This window comes from Gordionus sp. m RMFG-2023, chromosome 2, assembly GCF_954871325.1.
Source record: "Gordionus sp. m RMFG-2023 chromosome 2, tfGorSpeb1-WG-v2, whole genome shotgun sequence".
Lineage (NCBI taxonomy): Eukaryota > Metazoa > Nematomorpha > Gordioida > Chordodea > Parachordodidae > Gordionus > Gordionus sp. m RMFG-2023.
The window spans coordinates 9,579,155-9,599,263 of record NC_088776.1 but is presented as its reverse complement, the minus strand read 5'-3'; the positions used below and the strand labels follow the sequence as shown (position 1 = coordinate 9,599,263).

Sequence of the window (20,109 nt, the reverse complement as noted above, 5' to 3'; positions counted from 1 at the left end):
AATTAATTCTTTTTTAAATCAAATTTTATTATTATCATTATCTTTGTATATCTAAAAACATGGTATATATATATATAAAAAGTTAATTGAACATATTAAACAATCAACTTTAATATATTTTAAAAATAAACAATATTCAAATAAAACTAAAATTAACTATTCAAATTTAAATTTATTTAAATATATAATCAATCAACATTCCCCCTCTTCTACAAAGAACTAAGCTTCTTCTCAGCAGTCATCGAGAGCTTGTTGTCCTAGAAGTTTTTCCTGTTTCGATTGTACTCGGTTTCATCTTGGTTGGCACATAAGTCTCAAATGTTCTCGTAGGCTTGATTCTATCACGTAGGTTTGATAAAATCGTTTATTAGAGTTGCGTGAGTTTGTACGTTTATTGTAGGCTTGATATCCTTATCGTATGTTGTTCACATTTCTCAAAATTGTTATTATCATGTTTCATAATTAATCCAGTCGAATATTGGAATTTGGAATAAATCGGAATATATAATTTGGAATAGTTGATCAAATATATGAATAATATGCACGAATAAAATTTTGAATTTTGGAACAATAAAATATGTAATAAGGAATGATAATTTATGGAATAAGGAATAAAATAATCCAGAATAAGGAATAATAAATTATTATATTATTTTTTAGGTGTTAAGTTAATCATAGCGTTTTATACTTTTAGCGTTTTACATTTTTTGCGTTTTACACTTTTTAGCGTTTCAATATTTAATTAGTAGCGTTTTAATATTTAATTTATTTTTATTTATTTTCAATCTATGAGGTTAAAATATGCAAATATTATGCACATTTCCCTCTCTTAAAAAAATTTAAATTTCACACAATATTTTTCTAAAATTGATGTTTAATTTTTACATAACCTTTTTTATTACAAAAACATTTTTATCATATTAAGCATAACTTATAGGGTTATTTAAATCAATCCCTTTTAATTCATATGTTTTAATTACACTTTAATATATTTAAAATTAAAGTTTTATCTTCTTGTTTAGGATTTTTACTGGTTTATATTTAATTATATCTAAGAATTCATCTTTAGGTTTAGTAATTTACAACAATTGGTCATCATTCAAGAAATCAAAAAATATCAATATTATCCATTATGATTTTACATTTTAGTGATTTTAAAAATTTATAGCATGCCTTTATCCTGGCATAAAATTTTAATTTTTAATAACTTTTCTTCTTACGTGGATTAGAATAATAAGTAATCATCATTTTGGTCTCACAAAATAGAATTAATAACCTATCGTTCAACTTCCATATCAGTTCTTCCTAGGTTGTCACATTAGGTTAGGTGCTGGTTATCATATTCCAGTCCAACATCCAGAGCCGGGACACCATGAAGAAAGAAGCTTTTTGCATGAAAGAACGTGCTAACATCTCCATAGATTAGGCATTGGTCATATCAATAGATTAGGCAGTCACAATAAATAAGGTAGTCATAATAGGCAGTCTCCATAGGTTACGCAGTCTCCATAGGTTAGATAGTCATCTCAGTAGATTAAGTAGTCACAATAGATAAGGTAGTCATAATAGGTAGTCATCTCCATAGGTTAAGCAGTCTCCATAGGTTAGATAGTCATCACAATAGATTAGGTAGTCACAATAGATAAGGTAGTCATAATAAGTAGTCATCTCCATAGGTTAAGCAGTCTCCATAGGTTAGATAGTCATCACAATAGGTAGTAAATAGGTAGTCATATAAATAGAGTCATCTCAATGGATTAAACAATCGTCACAATAGGTAGGTCACCACAAAGGTAGTCATATAAATAGAGTCATCTCAATGGATTAAGCAATCGTCACAATAGGTAGTCATATAAATAGAGTCATCTCAATGGATTAAGCAATCGTCACAATAGGTAGTCATATAAATATAGTCATCTCAATGGATTAAGCAATCGTCACAATAGGTAGTCATATAAATAGAGTCATCTCAATGGATTAAGCAATCGTCACAATAGGTAGTCAAATCAATAAATAAGGTAGTCATCAATTTCAAATTTAATTTAATTTATACTTTTTTATTATAATTTTAGGCAAATTTTCTATATTTTATTCTTTTTTTTTTTCACAAAAATGTAACAGGGCGCCATAAAGGAAACAAGAAGTTAACAAGTTATATTTATTCTAAATAAATTTTTTTTACCTTTTATAATTTTGTAAATTTGGATAAAATTTTTACTATCGTAAAGAAAAGTCAAAAAAATTTTATATGTCCTTTTATCATCTCCAATATCTAACGACGAATTTGCTTTTTATTTTTACAAAAGAAATCAAGGGGTAAGGATATTTTTAAATTTTATTTTTTTAAACTTTTATTATTTAACTTTATTTTATTTTTTAAAAAAAGAAAGAAAAACGAAAAACGTACCACCGTAACCGGGGCACCATAAAAGAAAGTGTTTTATATTTAAGAAACTATTTAAATTAATTCTTTTTTAAATCAAATTTTATTATTATCATTATCTTTGTATATCTAAAAACATGGTATATATATATATAAAAAGTTAATTGAACATATTAAACAATCAACTTTAATATATTTTAAAAATAAACAATATTCAAATAAAACTAAAATTAACTATTCAAATTTAAATTTATTTAAATATATAATCAATCAACATAAATACTTTGACACAATTGTCAATTTTCAAAATCTTGGATCTAAAAGAGCCAATACCTAGATAATTTTAAATAAAAAATAAAAGAATATACTTATATAATATAACTTGCAGATTACAAACCGGAAATCGTATCGCAAGTTTTTTTAGCATATTTTCCTTAAGTGAAATAATTTCAGAACTATCACTATCATTTACTATTAAATGTGTTTCAATTTCACTTCTAAAAAGTAACGCCAAGTTTAAAGTAGGCCAGTACTGAAAGAAATTCGACAGTTTCTTAATTTTGAAAGAAATGCTAATAGTTCTTCTACCAGATCAGATTCATAATTTGAGAATGCTTCCCAATTCTTTTCAAAACATTATTAATTAAATTCTTATTTAATCCAGATATGCTTTCTAGCATAATAAATATATTATGCCAACGTGTTGGGATAATTAATTATTATTGTTACTATTATCATTGGAATTACCAATTTGAAACCGGGATATCGGGGTATGGATCAATGCTGTCAAGATCTAACATGTCTGATGTTAAATCTATTGTACTTAGACATTTTCTTTGATATTCCTCGAATTCAAATTTAACCTCTGCAGTTTTATATCTTAGAGCAGTAATAATTTCTCTAATTCTTTTGCAAAAAATTTCCAGACTGGATTTTTTATTATCCAGAGTTAGGATACTAAAATTATTAAAGTAGATGCATCCATTTTAAAAATATGTAAAATTATGGTAACTTTTGGAATTTTAGATTTTTGTTTGATTGAATTCTATAAAGACAAGACGTCAATATAATTATGATTTTAAAATAGTAGAAAATAAAAATTCATCACATTCCTGATTGACATTGTTTAACGGCGGCGTTTTCGGCGTAACCAAAAATGGCAGGCCGGCGCACAGGTCTAAATATACCTATAAAAATATTAGTTATAAAACGTCCATTCACTCATTACTCCTCCAAGTGATGAATAAGAACAAAAAGGATTCAGCAATTGGAAAAAAGCATTAGCTGCAAAGAAGCAACTCCTATAAAATGAAAGCTCATTTATGATAAAATATTAATATTAAAAGGGCACTGAGATAATTTCAATTATGGTAAGCCAGCAAATTAATCGTATCATTATTATCATTAATCAATATTTGATTTGATGCTACTTTTTAGCACTCAGGAGAGCTACCTTTTCGTGGGTCAGGTTTAACAAAAATTACGGATGCTGTCTAGAATATTTATTGCTATGTTTTTATATACCATCCAAAAAGATCCTGAATAAAAAAAATATAAAATGAATATTCAAAATGCACAATATATAAATTTAAAATTAAATCTAATCTATGGAAGATATGATGCTAGAATATATCTCAGAAAAATATAACAAAAGTGAGATGTCTTTTTTTTGTCTTAAGGCTAATGAGACAAAAGATGCATCAGGTTAACCCTGAGTATGAATCATTAATTTACAATGTCTTTCTGCTGAAAGCATTATTAATTGTATTTTAAAGCAACTTAATAAATTAAATATTAATTCAACAAATGCCATATGATAGTGCAAACGTCATGTCTGGCCGAAATGGTGGAGTACAAACCCTGCTTCAAAAAAACTTGATAAAAAAGTTCCTTGCTAAAATAATATTGTAATTTTTTAATTTATCTAATACATTGTATAATTTTTTTAGGGTATTAACGTATCATGTAATGCACGCCATACTCCTAAGAGACTTTAGACCAGAGGTGGTCTGGTCATTTATAAACATCTCGTATTATTTATGAGAATTGTGAGACTATTGATGAAGTATTATTTTAATCTTCTAAAAGAACTTTTAACTCAGAGATATCCCCTCATGATTCAGTCGAAGCTTTTGGTTTTTTATCTCAATGTGTTAATATAAATTACATTATATTGGTCATTAGAATTTATGAAGTAATCCACTAAATAAGTATGTACAGTCAGTAGTTACTAATAGAGTGGATGCTAAACATTGTATTAATTCTACAATTTATATATTAAAAATAAAAAAATGATAATTCTTTTGATTTGATAAGAATTATGGCTGAAAAACCTATATCAATATTAATTTCATCCCTCAAATATCTTAAAGGGTACTTAAATTTCTATTAGGCGTTACCAAATTGCAATTTGATAGTTTTTCGAAAAGGAATTATGAAATTATTGTAGATCGTTTTTAGAAGATGTACACAAGATGATTATAATATTCTATCACGTTTAAATACGTAGACATCCAGTGGCATAGCCAAAATTTTCCAATCGGGGACGGAGATTAAAAATTTTTTTGGGAGTTTCGCCCTCAAACCCCCTTTTAACCCGGACTTCGGCCGGGTCCCTCCTATAAAAAATTTTTATATTTTATTGATTTTTCGGTGGTCTTTATATAATCTCCTTTAAAGTTCGCCGAGCAAGTCCTACTTCTAAAATATGACAATGTTTTGTGTTTTATTAGTAACTGACTTTAACCAGTATATTAGCCATCCTAAAGGAAAAATTATTGGTAAAAAATTTTGACCAACCTTAAGATTAAGAAGTGACTGAAAGCATTTATTCTGTAAATTAAATCGATGTTTATACCTTAATTGAATATTAATTTAATCCGATTGGTGGACATCATAAGGAAAAAAGGAAAATTGTCAAAATAGATATTGTGCTAAAATGGAAAATATAAAAATAATTATACATCTGGCGTGCGCTAATATTTAGTGCCTGACTAATATTTTCAATTCCTCGCTCAAATATGAGAACCACAAAAAGATATAGAGTTATAAACAAAATGAAAGCTATGACGTCATGCTTTAAGCGTGAAATGAGCTAAGCTTTTGTAAACACTAATTCCAAATCTTATAATAAACCATTATTATTAGTATATTTTTTTGCTCTATTCTATCTAATAGTTGGTTTATAGATGAAAAGTAAGATTGAAAATTTAACATTTTTAAATCTAGTATCATGCTTGAACCCAGATATAAAATAATAGTTTTATTTCATAATATTGCATATTATATATATTTAATTTAAAAATACATTAAAATAAACAAAAAAAGAGTCCAACTTGCCATCAATATAATTTTTAGGCATTAGGTGGGCGGGTTAAACAAAATTATAGATAAGTAGGCAGTAAGGCGGGTAAATTTTTTAAAACAATTTATAAGTGGGCGGGCGGTTTAAAAAATTACAAAACAACGAGCGGACGGACTTTTTGGCTGAAAGCCGGCCCATTGCAGACCTGCCTGTGCCTAATATTTTTTGAGATAATATTACATTAATGATTATTTATTCATAATGAAATTGACAAATTAGATTTTTTTAAAAAAGGAATATGACAAATTAGACAAGTTTTTTGCAAGATGTCAAAATTTATTTTAAAAATATCTAAAATAATAAAATATTGTAGATCAACATTATTATTTATAAATTAAAAACATAAAAATAGTTGTTTTTTATATTTTAGGCATTTATATTATCAATTTGGTAAATTAAAAAATATATTTTAAAAAAAAACTTATTTTTTTCATGGGGGGGGACAAGGGTGAACCGTCTAATGCCTACTGCCCACCCCCCCCGCCCTAACCCTGATTATTTTATACCCCATTAGCATCATTATTAAACTTAATTGTGGAAACATTACATCATGAAAAGAAATAGCAAAAGGATTATTAGCTGTAGAAGTTAAGGAAGCACATAATTTTAAAAATATCCTAAATTGAGCACTAGAGAACCGATGAAAGATAGACGTAAATAAATGGCCTTTAATGGCTTATGGAAGAAACTAATACAGAATTTAGCATTTAATTCATTTATGTTAAAATTTTAAAATAAAAATCGTCGAGTATTATTTTGTATGTATATTTACATTTACAAATTTTTGATAAAAATAGCAAAAAATTACTATGAGTGCCTAACTATTTGTTTCATTTCAAAAAATATTGATCCCTCTGAATAAGCAGCTGACCCCTCCCCCAGCCAAATTTTTTTTAGCTACTACCATTATTCAATATCTGAATTCTTTAAAAGATCTTATTCAAATATCACAACATACATATTTAATTTAATGTGTAAAGCGTACAAAATATTTTAATTAACATTTTTTATATATTAATAACACATTATAAATATCTTATTTCTATAGTAATTTAACAAATATATTAATGAAATTTTAAATAAATATTTAAATTTTATCAAAGATTTCTTTTCAGAAACACAAAAATTTCTAGTTTATCTGGGGTCAGACTGCCTTGATGGGGACTGTCAAGTCAATATCACCAGCTTCATAAAGAGATTCTGATGATGCATTTGTCGCAGCTGTTGCTAGATTTTTATGAACCAGTCTAGAAAGAGCGAGATATTTATGGCAGTTCACAGCTCAATTAAAGGGTCTGCTGATGTATTATCATTTATTGCGTTAAATATTGGTTCCTCAAGATAAATTTTATGAGAATAAGGGCAATTTTTGATGGTTTTTTTAATTAAATTAGACTCTTCATTTGCTTTAGCTTCAGTAAAAGATCCCAACAAACTAAATATATGCCAGTTGAATTGTATGCTGATATTGATGGAATTAATTCTACGTCCATATTTTGTTTTTCTAATATTATAAATAATATAAAAAATAATATTTAAGAAAATTTAAGATATTACTTAGACTGGATGAATTAATTTCCTCACGAGAGTTGCTGTTAATGCATTCTAAAAGTAATTTTTATCGACAGAATAATGATTGAATTAAAATTGTTCTAAAGTGAGGATTCCAAATTGTTGCTAGTAGTAAGTAATATAAATATGGGGAAAACGTTTAGTAAGATTTGTATACAACGCATCCTTTATAGCCTAGACACCTTTATCATGCTAACAATGATTAGCAAGTTCTCTTTTAAGAAATTCTACAAATGGAATAACTATGCTAATTAGTGCGTTTTCTCCATTAATTTCTTTTGTAATAATGCACTGAATTGGTAATGAAACCAGCTGGAAATTTTTTAAAAACTAAGACACCATTTTATCAAATTTAATAATATCGGATAACCGATATTTTAAAAAGGATGAATAATCGGCACGAACCGACGGTATATTCCTAAATCTTTGTATGTCAGTGTGATAAAATGAAATAAAACCCTTTGTATAGCATGGGGCCTTACGAATAATTCCTAATTTTTATTTATGGACTGTCTGTGTTCATCTATTTTTCAGAAAAAATAGCCATTCTAATTATGGGACAACTTGAATCCTAGAAGAAAGAAAACCTTAAAAATTTTAATCATTTTGTCCCCTAAATTTTATATTTCGTTCGGCTATATAAACCTAGCTTTAATAGGCAGGGGTCTATATAGCTTACACTAGTTAGGCGTTGTGTACGGTAGAAGTCTGCAATGGGCTGGTTTTCAATTAAACGCCAACCCGCTTATTGTTCTAAAAAATTTAACCTACTTCTCCGCTCATTCATAGTTTTTTTAATGGCACGCCCGCTCATTTATCTAAAAATTTTGTTTAACCAACCCGCCCAATATTTAAAAATTGTCTTAATGGCTGGTTTAGCTCTTTATTTCTTTTATTTTAATACATAAAAATGATTTTTTAATAAATACAAGTATGCTTCTGCTTATTTCACCCTAAAAATATATAAAATTCACCTTCCCCATTTAAAAATATTTTAATACACCTGCCTTATGTTTCCTTAAAAATTTTTAAAGGGTCCATGCTAGTCTGGAGAATGGACGCGTGGTGCAGACCTCAAGTCTACAGCACAAATATTGACAAAAAATAAATCGCATGTAATTTTTTTAAATCTACCCATTTGATACCTCTAATTTATATCATATCATAAATATTTTGTAGTCATTTTGATATTGGATTGATCAGTTTAAATTTAATGACTAACCAAAATTCTAAAAAAATGAATATTAAGCTGATTCAATATTAAAATTTTAGTATATCCCTATATTTGAATTCCATATTGCATATAAAATCTCAGACAGATAAATTTGACTAACCAAAATTCTAAAAAAAAGAATGATTCAATATTAAAAATTGGTACATCCAAACTTATAATATTTGAATTCCATATTGCATATAAAATCTCAGACAGATAAATTTGATAAAATTATCAAAGTTGCAAGTAAAAATGTAATAATTGGGTTGAGTACAAATTATTCCTTATATGTTATCTTATAGTATTTAAGAATATTTACATAATTTCAATTTCATAAGGTTCTAAGAAATATTTTATAAAGGTTTCATAAAAATAATAATGAAATATATGTCAAATACAGAAAAATAAGGATTATATAATTAATTTTAACTTAATTTGCTATAAAAATATGTTTAAAATTAGATATTTATCTCAAATATTTAAGTATATTTTTATATATGTTATACTAAATAAAAGAAATGTTTATTTTAATAATATACATTTTTATCTATAATATACATTTTACAACTTATATCATATAAGAAAAATACATATATTTGACATATAAAAAAATTATAATATAAAATATTTTAATCTTCAGAAGCTGGCATAGAATCTTCAATTTTCCTTAAAAGCTTAACTTTAATTTCATTTGTGCTGTTTCCACGTAGTGTATCTTGTACAAAATAAACAGATGTTTCTAGTTGCATCATTTCTAGAGCCCCACGTATAATACCACATATAACATTTGAATATGACAATTTATCATGTTTACCATCTGGAATTTCAACATAGTCTGCTAAGGGATTATATTCAAATACTAAAGAAAATTCTTGGTATCCATTTGCACCCACAATAAAATTTGTGATAGTAGGCACAATATTAAGATAAGTTTTAAACCCAATTTTGGATAATACATCTGCAGTTTCTTTCATATCATGGCATTTATTAATGATAGGTGTGGAAGTACTCAAGGATCTTGCTATTAAATCATCTATTAATCTTATGCCAATATTATAACCAATTTTATCCAATTGTTTGTTGACTTCCTCATCATTCTCAAAATCCTTCATTAATTGTGTAACAAATGAACCATAGGTCATTATAAAAAGATCGGAATTCATTTTTTTGATCGCTGGATTTGGACCATCCGATAAACTCGTTATTACATTTGTTGAGGCACTTCCACTAACTCCTTTTATCGTTTGTTTAAAAGCCATAATACATATGGTGTAACCTAACTGTATAGTTAATTACGATTGCTAAACCCTAACCGATGCGAATATAGTCATGATATATATATTTTGATAAACAAAGATTATAATTTGATTAAAAATTAAAAATAGATAATCTTTTATCAAAACCCATGATATTACAATAATTGAAACAATATATTTGCATTTCCTTAGCCTAAGTTGGAAAAATGGCATAGATTACTTACTAAGCTTACGGTAACATTCATTAAATTGCGTCTTCATGAAATTTAAATCTATTTTGGTTTCCTAGATAATAATTTAATAAATGTTCCCTGAATTTTTTAAAATTCATATAATTTAATATAAATAATCTATACTGGTAAACAAAAATAACATAATATTTTCATTTAAATATTAAGTAAATAAATTTTTATTTGACTTTTATAAATTAAATTGGTGTTAAAAGACGTGCTCTTATTTTTCAAAAATAATCTTCCATTGACTAAATAAACGGAACGTTTGAGCGATTGAGTGTTTCAAATAGTGTTGTTAAACGGCTCGTTTAAGCAGATTTTTTAAAACGGCTAACTCAATATTTTAGAAAGAAAAATATTGCACAAGCCTTGATCTTTCGTTTATATGTCTAGATCTGTATTGCTTCTATGAGCGAAATATTCAGGCTTGAATAGTATTTTGCTGAATAAAATGATTTAGCCGTTTTAAAAAATCAGCTCAAAACGCGCCGTTTAACAACACTAGTTTCAAATGTTGATTTTTCAGTTTATCATTTTCTCTATTGCTCCATTAATCATTTGTTAGTACGGCTTGAGTTTGTTTGTCCATTGAATCATCGTTTGTTGAACATCGTTTGTTGATTTATTGTTTGTATTTGATCATCCCATTTCCATTTCCATTTCGCTTTCAGATTTTTATATTTTTTTTATCAAAAATTTTATTTATTTATAACAATCATTATTTTTTTTAGGTCGTAAGTCATAATTCCGATTTTAAACTTGAAACTTGTTTTTCACTTCTTTCCCCTCTTTCTGTTTTGTTGTAGAATTTTCATTTAATATTATGTTCGTTGTTTAGCCTCATTCATATCTTTTTCATTGGTTTGTTCGTTTTTTATCCTGATCGTCTAATCATTCGTTTGATCATCATTCCATTAGCTTGCCCATCTCTTTATTTATTATCATTTATATTTAGTTATCATTGTTCTATCAATTTATCTCGAATAAATAATTTTGGAATAATTGGAATGATAATGGAATAAATAATTTATCGGAATCATTCATAAAATAAGAATAATAATCAATTGGAATATTGAATCATAGAATATTTTGAATTATCGCGTTTTATCAATGACATATATAATACCTAGACTGACGATTCATACATTAAAATGCACTTTTAAAGTGGTTAAAAGCAAATCAGCTGGGCCCACCATTTTGGTAACACATATAGTAATTATTCTCATGTTAAAAACTATTATTAAATTGATAACTTGCTTCCTTATTATCTCCATGATCCTAATAAAGTTTGCATCAGATATAGGAATAAATTAGGCTCTCGTTTAAAATTTTAATACTGATTAGTGTAACCAAGATGGCGTCTCCAGCTGATTTGCATTGATGTACACTTTAATGAATAAAACGTCAGTCTTGGTATTATATATGTCATTGCGTTTTATATAAAAAAATTTTTTTTATTAAAGTTCAATTATTTTTATTTTTAAATTTTGAATTTTACTCACTTATTTTTCATTTAAATTGTTCTTTATAAAAAAATTTATCTTTAGTCTTAATTTTTTAGAAAATGATCTTCTTATCGTAAATATTTTTCTAATAAGACGTTTAGTTTTTACATAGCCTCCCTTTATCATACTTCTATCTTTTAAGTGTGATTTCATTATTTTCTTAAATTTTTTATCATTTTTAGTATTAATTACAAGATTTTCTTTTTACTTTAACATGTGATTAATACATTTTAAATTGTAAGATTCGATTTTTGAATTTATAATTTTATTATTTTCTTTAATGTTTATATCATTATTTTCTTTAATCACAATTATTTCTTCGAATTTTATCATATTATTTTTCTCTTTTAATTTATAATAATCTATTTCAATTTGAATATTTGGTAATTTACGTAATTCCATATTTTTCAAGTTTTTATTATTATGAGATTTATGATCATTTCTATTATTGTTATGTGTCTTTTTATAATATTTGTTATCTAATTGTCTACCTCCATAATAATTTTTATTATTAATTTTATTACATTGTTGTGATGATTTAATGTAACATATTGATGATTTAATTTAAACACATGCATATATAATTATATTATTTCTTTTGTTGTACATTTGTAAAGATTATAACTATATATGCAAAAATTAAATCGTCAATATGTTACATTAAATCATCACAACACTGTGTATTGATTTCTGTTATAATAATTGTCTGTTTCACTATAATTAATTTTATGATTATTTTTATAGTTTTGACATTGAAAATTTTTGTTAGGATAATTAGATATATTATTTGATCTAGATGTTTCTTTTATCTCCGTTAAGGTTAACGATTTATTATTACATAAACATTTTAATATAAACATTCTTCCTCATAAGTTGAACTTCATCTCTCGGTACCATTGCTTCCATAGCCAAAAATAAATCATCTGGTAAATTATGTATTAAGCTTAAAGTATTTTTACTATCATAATATATTAAATGAACTTCTAATTTATCTTGGACTTTGTTTTATTATTATGGTCCCATATTGGTTTATTCATATTTTAGAGATTTTATTATTAAAATTTTATTTATTTTTCACTTTTACATTTTAATCATCTCTTACGTTTAGAAAAAACATAACATTCCAGAATCCTTTTTCATCTATTTTGACCATATTCCAGTAGCTAAAGTCGTATTTAAAATTTGTCTCTGAAAAATATCTAAAAAGAAAGTCTGAAGTAGCCTTTCTACCACCACGATAAAACAAGGAAATCAGTGAGAAAACAATAAATTAGATTCCTTTTTTATTTATTTTATCTAAATTATCTATATTACAAATTTACAAATTTTCATTCGATATATATAGTGTACAAAATTTAACTATCCTACAAAAATAAAAATATTTAATTTTTTAAGGTTAAATAAGAAAAGAACAATTTAAAGTTTTTACATTTAGAAAAAGAAAAAATATTTTAAGGTTATAATTTTTTAAAGGATACATTATTTATTTTATTTTTACATATTTAACATATCCGAAAATCCTTTATCGTTCCAAACATTTTTGGGGGAATATTAGGCATGACCAACAATATAGAAGGAGCTCCGTTTAAAAGGCCACTTTGATAAAAAATTGTGGAAATCTATACAGAGATTGCCTAGAAGTGACAGAAGAATTTTTACGGTCAGGAAAGCACACGAGATTGATGCAGATATGAGAGGAAACAGGCTTTTTGATGCCTACAGCAAACTCAAATATTTTTGCAAATCCAAAATTTTCAAAAAACTCCCTTCCATTCGATTGGAAAATAACAAAGTTATAATCGACCAGGATGATCAATTGGCGCTCTGGGCGGACCACTACAAGAGGATCTTCGAATCCAGGAAACCGACAAGCGTACTATCTGATTTCCAAGCCACACCTCAATATACCTCTCAGTTCTCAACACCTCAATATACCTCTCAGTTCTCACTAACCGAAATTTCTTCTGCACTTAAAAAACTTAGGAATCACAAAGCTCCTGGCCCAGACAATATTACTGGTGAGCATCTTAAAGCAACATCAGAGGCAGAACCACGTTTCCTGCAAATCATCTTTAATAAAATTTGGTCCACAGGGGTGACACCGAAGGATTGGAATCTATCCACCCTTTGCAACTTCCCTAAAATTCCAAATCCCACTAAATTTGGAGATTACAGGGCAATAGCACTCACCTCTATTGCTTCTAAAATATTTATGATCCTCCTCAAGTTTCGCATTTTACAAACATCGCAAAACCTCTTCGCCAAGTATATCTGCGCCTATCGCCCAGGCAAAAACATTATGGAACCTTTTCTTGCTCTTAAAATCATCATTCAAAAATGTGATAGATATAAACTACCTTTCTTTTTCACTTTTATCGATTTTAAACAGGCGTTTGATAATGTTAATCATGATGCGCTTTGGAAGATTTTATCAGAAGTTGGGGTTGACACAAACATAATCAAGATATTAAGGCACCACTTCAACATAGTTATGAATAAGACGCTGCAAACCTGCTGGAACTAAACTTATATCCGAATAAGTACAATCTAGAGAACAGGATTATATCCTACGCCGATGATGTGGTAATCATCACCAAGGATTTAGAGGAAACCTCCAATCTTATTCATTTGTTGAAATTGGTGAGCTCGAAAGTCGGGCTAGAAATAAACTTCAAGAAAACCATGATTATGTTAGCAAGACACACGTCTCCCATAGAAAGTATCGATGTTGGGTCTGATGTGATTAAGGTGGTTACCCAAATAAAATATCTAGGAATTACCCTAGATAATAGAGGGGGCTGTAAAGAAGAACCCAGGATAAGAATACAAAAAGCTAGGGTAGCTTTTTACAAGTACTTCAAGTTATGGAAGACAAGGGAGATACCTGCCTTCACACGACTACGTATCTTTAATTCCACTGTGATTCCCATTCTATTATAAGGCTATGAAACATGGGAAATAAGCAAAGCTGATAATAGGAAATATCAAACGTTTATCAACAAGTGTTTAAGGATAATTAACGGCATTTTCTACCCCAGACTAATATCGAACGAAAGGTTATGGAAACAATCAAAACATATTCCTTTCCATATCATTAAAGAAAAAACGAATTAATTTCTTAGCGCACATTCTGAGACACCCCAACTGCAATTTGGTTCATGATGCTTTAACTTGGCTTTTTACCTGTAAAGGTAAATCATACAGCAGATACAAAACATTATGGCTCCACCGGGTATTGAAAGACGTTGCTGACCTGAACTTAAACTGGAAACAGTTCACCAGACTAAACAAAAATAAAAAATCTATCAAAAAGCTTCTTAAGGTAAAATCTGGGTACCTGAGATGATATCCCCTATCCGTTACTTCACCCTTACCCACAACTATACCCTTCCTCTCCCTCAGCCACCTCAAGAGTACAAGTTTTCTTTTATTTAAATAACATATTTTTTTTTTATTAAATGCGAATCTTTAAACATTAACTTAAACCAGCCTTCCCCTATCCAATCATAGTTAGATAAAATTAGGACAGTAGGTATGGGTGTGGGCTGTCTTATTTGGCCCTGTCCCTTTCTCAATCAGCCCATAGACGTTTAAACGATAATCCTTGGACTATTGTGCGTACAAGTACGTACGGCTTGCCCACAAACGTGTAAAGGGTTTCTCATATTTTCTTCCCCACCTTAATAAATCCAATTAGATGGAAATGAGAAAAACCTAGCGTAGCTCTGTTGTTCCTACAACGTTGAGAGGGCGAATGCGCTTTATCACGTATCACGTATACTTATTTGAGCCACTCTATTTTTCATATTTATCGATTACTAAACCAAGTTTTGATTTATTTTTTTTTAATTTTTGTAAAATTGGCCTTGGTCTTCCTTTTTCATTAATCAATAAAAAAAATTTAGTTTTTATGTTTTAAGGCCCGGCCCAGATTTTTAAAATATATTTTTTTTATTTTAAATTTTTATAGCTAATAATGACGATTTAAAATATTTGGTTTTAAAATATACGGCCCTGCCCGGCCCGGGTATTTAAAAAAAAACCATGCCCGAATATATTTAAAAAAAATAAAATACGGCCCGGCCCTTTAACTAATAAAAATACATAGAAGACTTTGCTCATAGATGGCACAAACGTTTGGACATTTATTAGTGAAATCTAGAGGCTTAAGCAATATTTTTATGGCTAAGTTAGCCGTTTTTAAAAATCGGCTGCTCAAATCAAGCTAGTGAGGTTTCTATTTCCCGACCTTAGATATAGATTATATCTTTAAAAGGTTATAATTTTTCTAATTATTATTATTATTAAATAATGATTTAAATTAATCGGTTGCTTACATATTAACAATAATCATATATAACATAAATGAACAAATTATTTGTAATTTTTTGCTATGTAATCCTCTGATTCTCTTTCTTTATTGTTAATCAGCCCCAACTAAATATTTGATCATTTTTATTTATGTTTGAGCAACTCCTTCAATATTACTTTCTAATATCCATCTATCCATCATCGTTCTCTTCGTTTAATACTCTTAATAAACGCATTCTCTCCAATTAGCTTATTGTATTTAATTTAAAGAGTATTCTGTTATGTGGGGCTCTATGAGTCGGGTAAAGCCTTGCTCGACCCAAAGTTAGCTCGGACTAAGTTAATAAACTTTTATAAAAAATTGGGGGGCGTTGGGTTTGTAAAATATAAAAAATAATTTTTTGCCTTTATTTTTTTTTTTTTACTAAATTATAATAAAAATTTTTCTTAGTATTAAGATTAGGTGGAAAATTTATTAACTTTATTTTATTTATAAAAATGTGTTTCATCTATATTTTTCAATTAAAATTTTTGGGCCAGGAAAATAATAATGTATAAAAATAAATACAAATTTAATTTATACATTAAAAAAATATATGCTTTATTCAATAAAAATGGTTTTAGCATTAAAATTTTTAATTAAATCTAAAAACAAAGTTACAAAGAGCTTTAATAATAATTAATTTTAAAATGAAATATCAAAAGCATAATATGTAATAAAATTAATTTTATTTTCTAAATAATTTGTTAAACCTCAACCAGGTTTACTACAAATCGTGTTTTGTTTGAGTCAGTGGCATGGTTAACATTAACTAGAGTCTCATTTGAAAATAATTAGAAAATTCATTCATTTTCTAAAATAAATAAGAAAACAATATATTTTCTAATAAAAATAAAGGTTAATAACGCATAAATATTTGATAATATGCCATACCACTGGTTTAGGTGCTAGATCATTCAGATCATAATTTGAGCGAGAGTTGGGAAATGCGTTACCAAAATGAATTATCTATTTTATCATTAAAAATAAAAGTATATACAGAAGCAGTCATGTTCCCTACTGTTGGCGACAACATTAAGTTAATATAGATTTCGAATTACGACTATATACAATTTTTTTAAACTATAATTTCTCAATTTTTCTCTGATAGGCATAAAAATGATAATCCATAATCCAACCATAAATACGTAAGATTTATTAATTTCTGGGTTGACATTTTGTTTGTTTCGAAAAATATTCCATTTTCGAGAAGAGACTGCTCTGCGTTTTTAAGGGAGTTTTAACAAACTATATTTCGGAAAAGTGGTTTCTAAATCTTACTTTAAGTAGAATCACTATTTATAAAATCAAGAGTTCAGATCGGATTGGTCAGACAAAAAAGTTTAAAATAATAATTGGGTCGCTGAACCTGAAAATTAGATCGTATATAGAGCTCTTGAAAATGGGATCTCATACAGAGCTATAATCAACGTTATCAGCTGATTTTGAATTACTATTAGGCCTTATCATTTTAGTAACAACACTATTCAATACAAGATTAAAATTTAAATTCCCAAATATCTCCCCATGGTCTCGTCCAATAAAATAATATTTTTTTGCTAGGAGTTATCCTCGTTTTGACCATATGCCTATATTATTATACAACTAGTAGACCTTGCGTTTTCACTTTTTTTTTCTTCTTCTAAATGTATTTTTTTAAATTCGCTACAAAGTTGCACAATTTAGATATTTAAAATAGAAAAATGCAAAGTGTTTTATTTTAAAATTAAAAAAAACATAATTTATTTCTAATTTCTAATTTATTATTTTTCTATTTTCTATCTATAATAAATTAAATATAATTTTACTAACTAACTATTCCATAATGGTTTTTCTTTTCTGAAAATTTAATAATAAAAACAATTGAAAAAGTATTTATTATTACCTCTATAACCCTTCTTTGCTTCTGCCTATAACTATTAATTTAGATTTAAAAATTTATTAATATATATGCAAATTTATTAATTAAAGAAGATTCTTAAATGGAAAATTTTTTTATATTTTAATTCTTCTTTTCTTTTTTTTCAAAAAAAAAATGAGTTAAAAGTTCCTCTTTAAATTCCGCTGCGTTTGTTGATGAATATGATTGGCCTAAATGTAATAGAAAGAAACGAGATAATTTATGTTAGTAATTTTGTTTTTCATCTAGTTTTTTTTTAAAAGTTATAGTTTATATTCCAATTATTACCAAAAGAAGGGAAGAAAGGAGTAATTGACCCCAGTTTCGTTTAAGCATGGAAAATAATTATTTCATCTTATTCTTATTCTTCTAATTCTAAATAAATATCAAAAAGATTTTATAAAAAGGAATTTTTGGAAAATTTGAAACATATTTAAATTTATAATTTAAAAAGAAAAAGCATTTCTATAAAAAGTGTGTGAATGACCAATTTTTATTTTGGCAGACAAAATGATTTAACGATAACCGAGAAAATTGTTATGTTAATCAAATATTTTATAACAAAATTTTTTTAGAAATTATAAAACCATTTTATTTAAACGCTTCAAAATGAAATAATTATCATTTCTATTTAGTCGGGATCTGGAACTCGAAAGAAAATAGGTTATTAGGCCAAAAAAAAATATATATATAGTTTTCATAAATTAATATTGTCACTTTCGGTAATTATGATTTTTAAAATCCTTTTTTTTTTATTTTCTTCATCCTTATATTTTGGTAAAATTATTTGTCCCAATTCCATTTGTTGGTTCTAGGTCGAACTTAATAGAGAAGAATTTCTGTATTTAAAGCTATATTTTGCGTGTTTTGGACTGCTCTAACTTATTGCTTTACCATGTTAAAAAGAGCGAATAAAGGTTTTTATATTATTGTTAAAAAAAAAAGAAAGAAGAAGAGTGGTAAATATATAAATTTTATACGACACATTTTAATAAAACTAGGTTTCAAGATAATTATTCTATAAAATCATTTCTGGGAGTGGGGACAGATATTTATACGTTATTTATTGCATTTTAATTAAGAGTATTTATAGAGATCATTTATGTTTTTCAATAGATTTATTCTCGCCAACGGGATCTCTGAATAATACAGTGTTATATAGTCATTATATCGTAAGAAGTTTTGTTTCTATTTGATTCGATTTGATTTAAACCTTTTTTTTCTGAGTTAATCATTAGTTCCTTTAATTTAGATTACCTAAGAAGCTTATATTTTTATAACTGCCCAAAATAATCTAACCATCTTGATTATGAATTAATCTTATTTTCTATAATCATATTATAGTTTTTCGCTTCCCCCTCATTGTTATACAAATACGGAGCCTAAATATATATATACTTTAGAAAATACGGACTCAGTAAATATATCATTGTATTTGAATAGAATAGGGCATGTTAAAAATTTTTCTTTAAAAGATCAAATTTTGAATTAACTTAAGCAAGGGACCAGAAATAATGCATTAAAAATGTTTCTTTCTGTTCCGTTCCAGTTATCATGTGGAAACTTTCCCAGAATACGAATTAGTTATCAAACCTGCGGATTCTGGAACGTATTCCCGATATATATTTTTTAAATCTCATTGCATGTCCGTTTCTACTTTTTCTCTAAATATCTATAAGAATATTTTGTAGTGTAGTTATAAACTTATGAACATTGAAAATCATATTAATAAAAAAATATATATTAGAAGAAAAAAATTAATTTTAAAAGTAAGAAAGTTGATAATTCATCAAATTTTAGAAATGTTTCGAATTTTTTTTTTATAATGGATTTTAGTAATATAGGTCTCTCAAAAATATTGGTCTTTCCCCTAAAAATTCTTATAGGAAGCCCATAATTCGAGATCTCTGAGTCCCTTGCCTTAGGATCTCCCTTGCTGTGAGGTGCCTGTTACGCCTCTACATATGTTTCAATCATTCACTAACTTGATTTGGCGCTATTATAAAATTATACACGATTGGTGTTTGAGTACAAGGTTATACAAATTTGAATTTATTAAAATATAAAAACAAATATTTAATACCCTGGTTCTGATATTACTTTTTTTTAAAACTATAATTATAAAAAATATCGGTGATTGAGGGCTTTCTAATAATAAAATTAAAATATTAGATTTTTTTTTTAAAAAAAAAACCTATTAAATTTAATATAAAAATCAAATCTACAGAATTTAAGTTGAGTTACATACACATAATATATTATGATTGATTTGATAATCCTAAAATGACCTTTGACCTTTTTAGTGACCGTATATAAAGATATAAAAAAAATA

The 20,109-nt window shown here is 26.9% G+C and overlaps 1 protein-coding gene across 1 annotated transcript; it reads right to left on the bottom strand.

Moving 5' to 3' along the window:
- Positions 1–9,119: 9,119 nt before the first annotated feature.
- Positions 9,120–9,831, bottom strand: LOC135923952 (trafficking protein particle complex subunit 3-like). The gene has a single exon (XM_065458979.1). The coding sequence runs from the start codon at positions 9,789–9,791 to the stop codon at positions 9,162–9,164; it is 630 nt and encodes a 209-aa protein (XP_065315051.1). The 5' UTR covers positions 9,792–9,831; the 3' UTR covers positions 9,120–9,161.
- Positions 9,832–20,109: the final 10,278 nt, after the last annotated feature.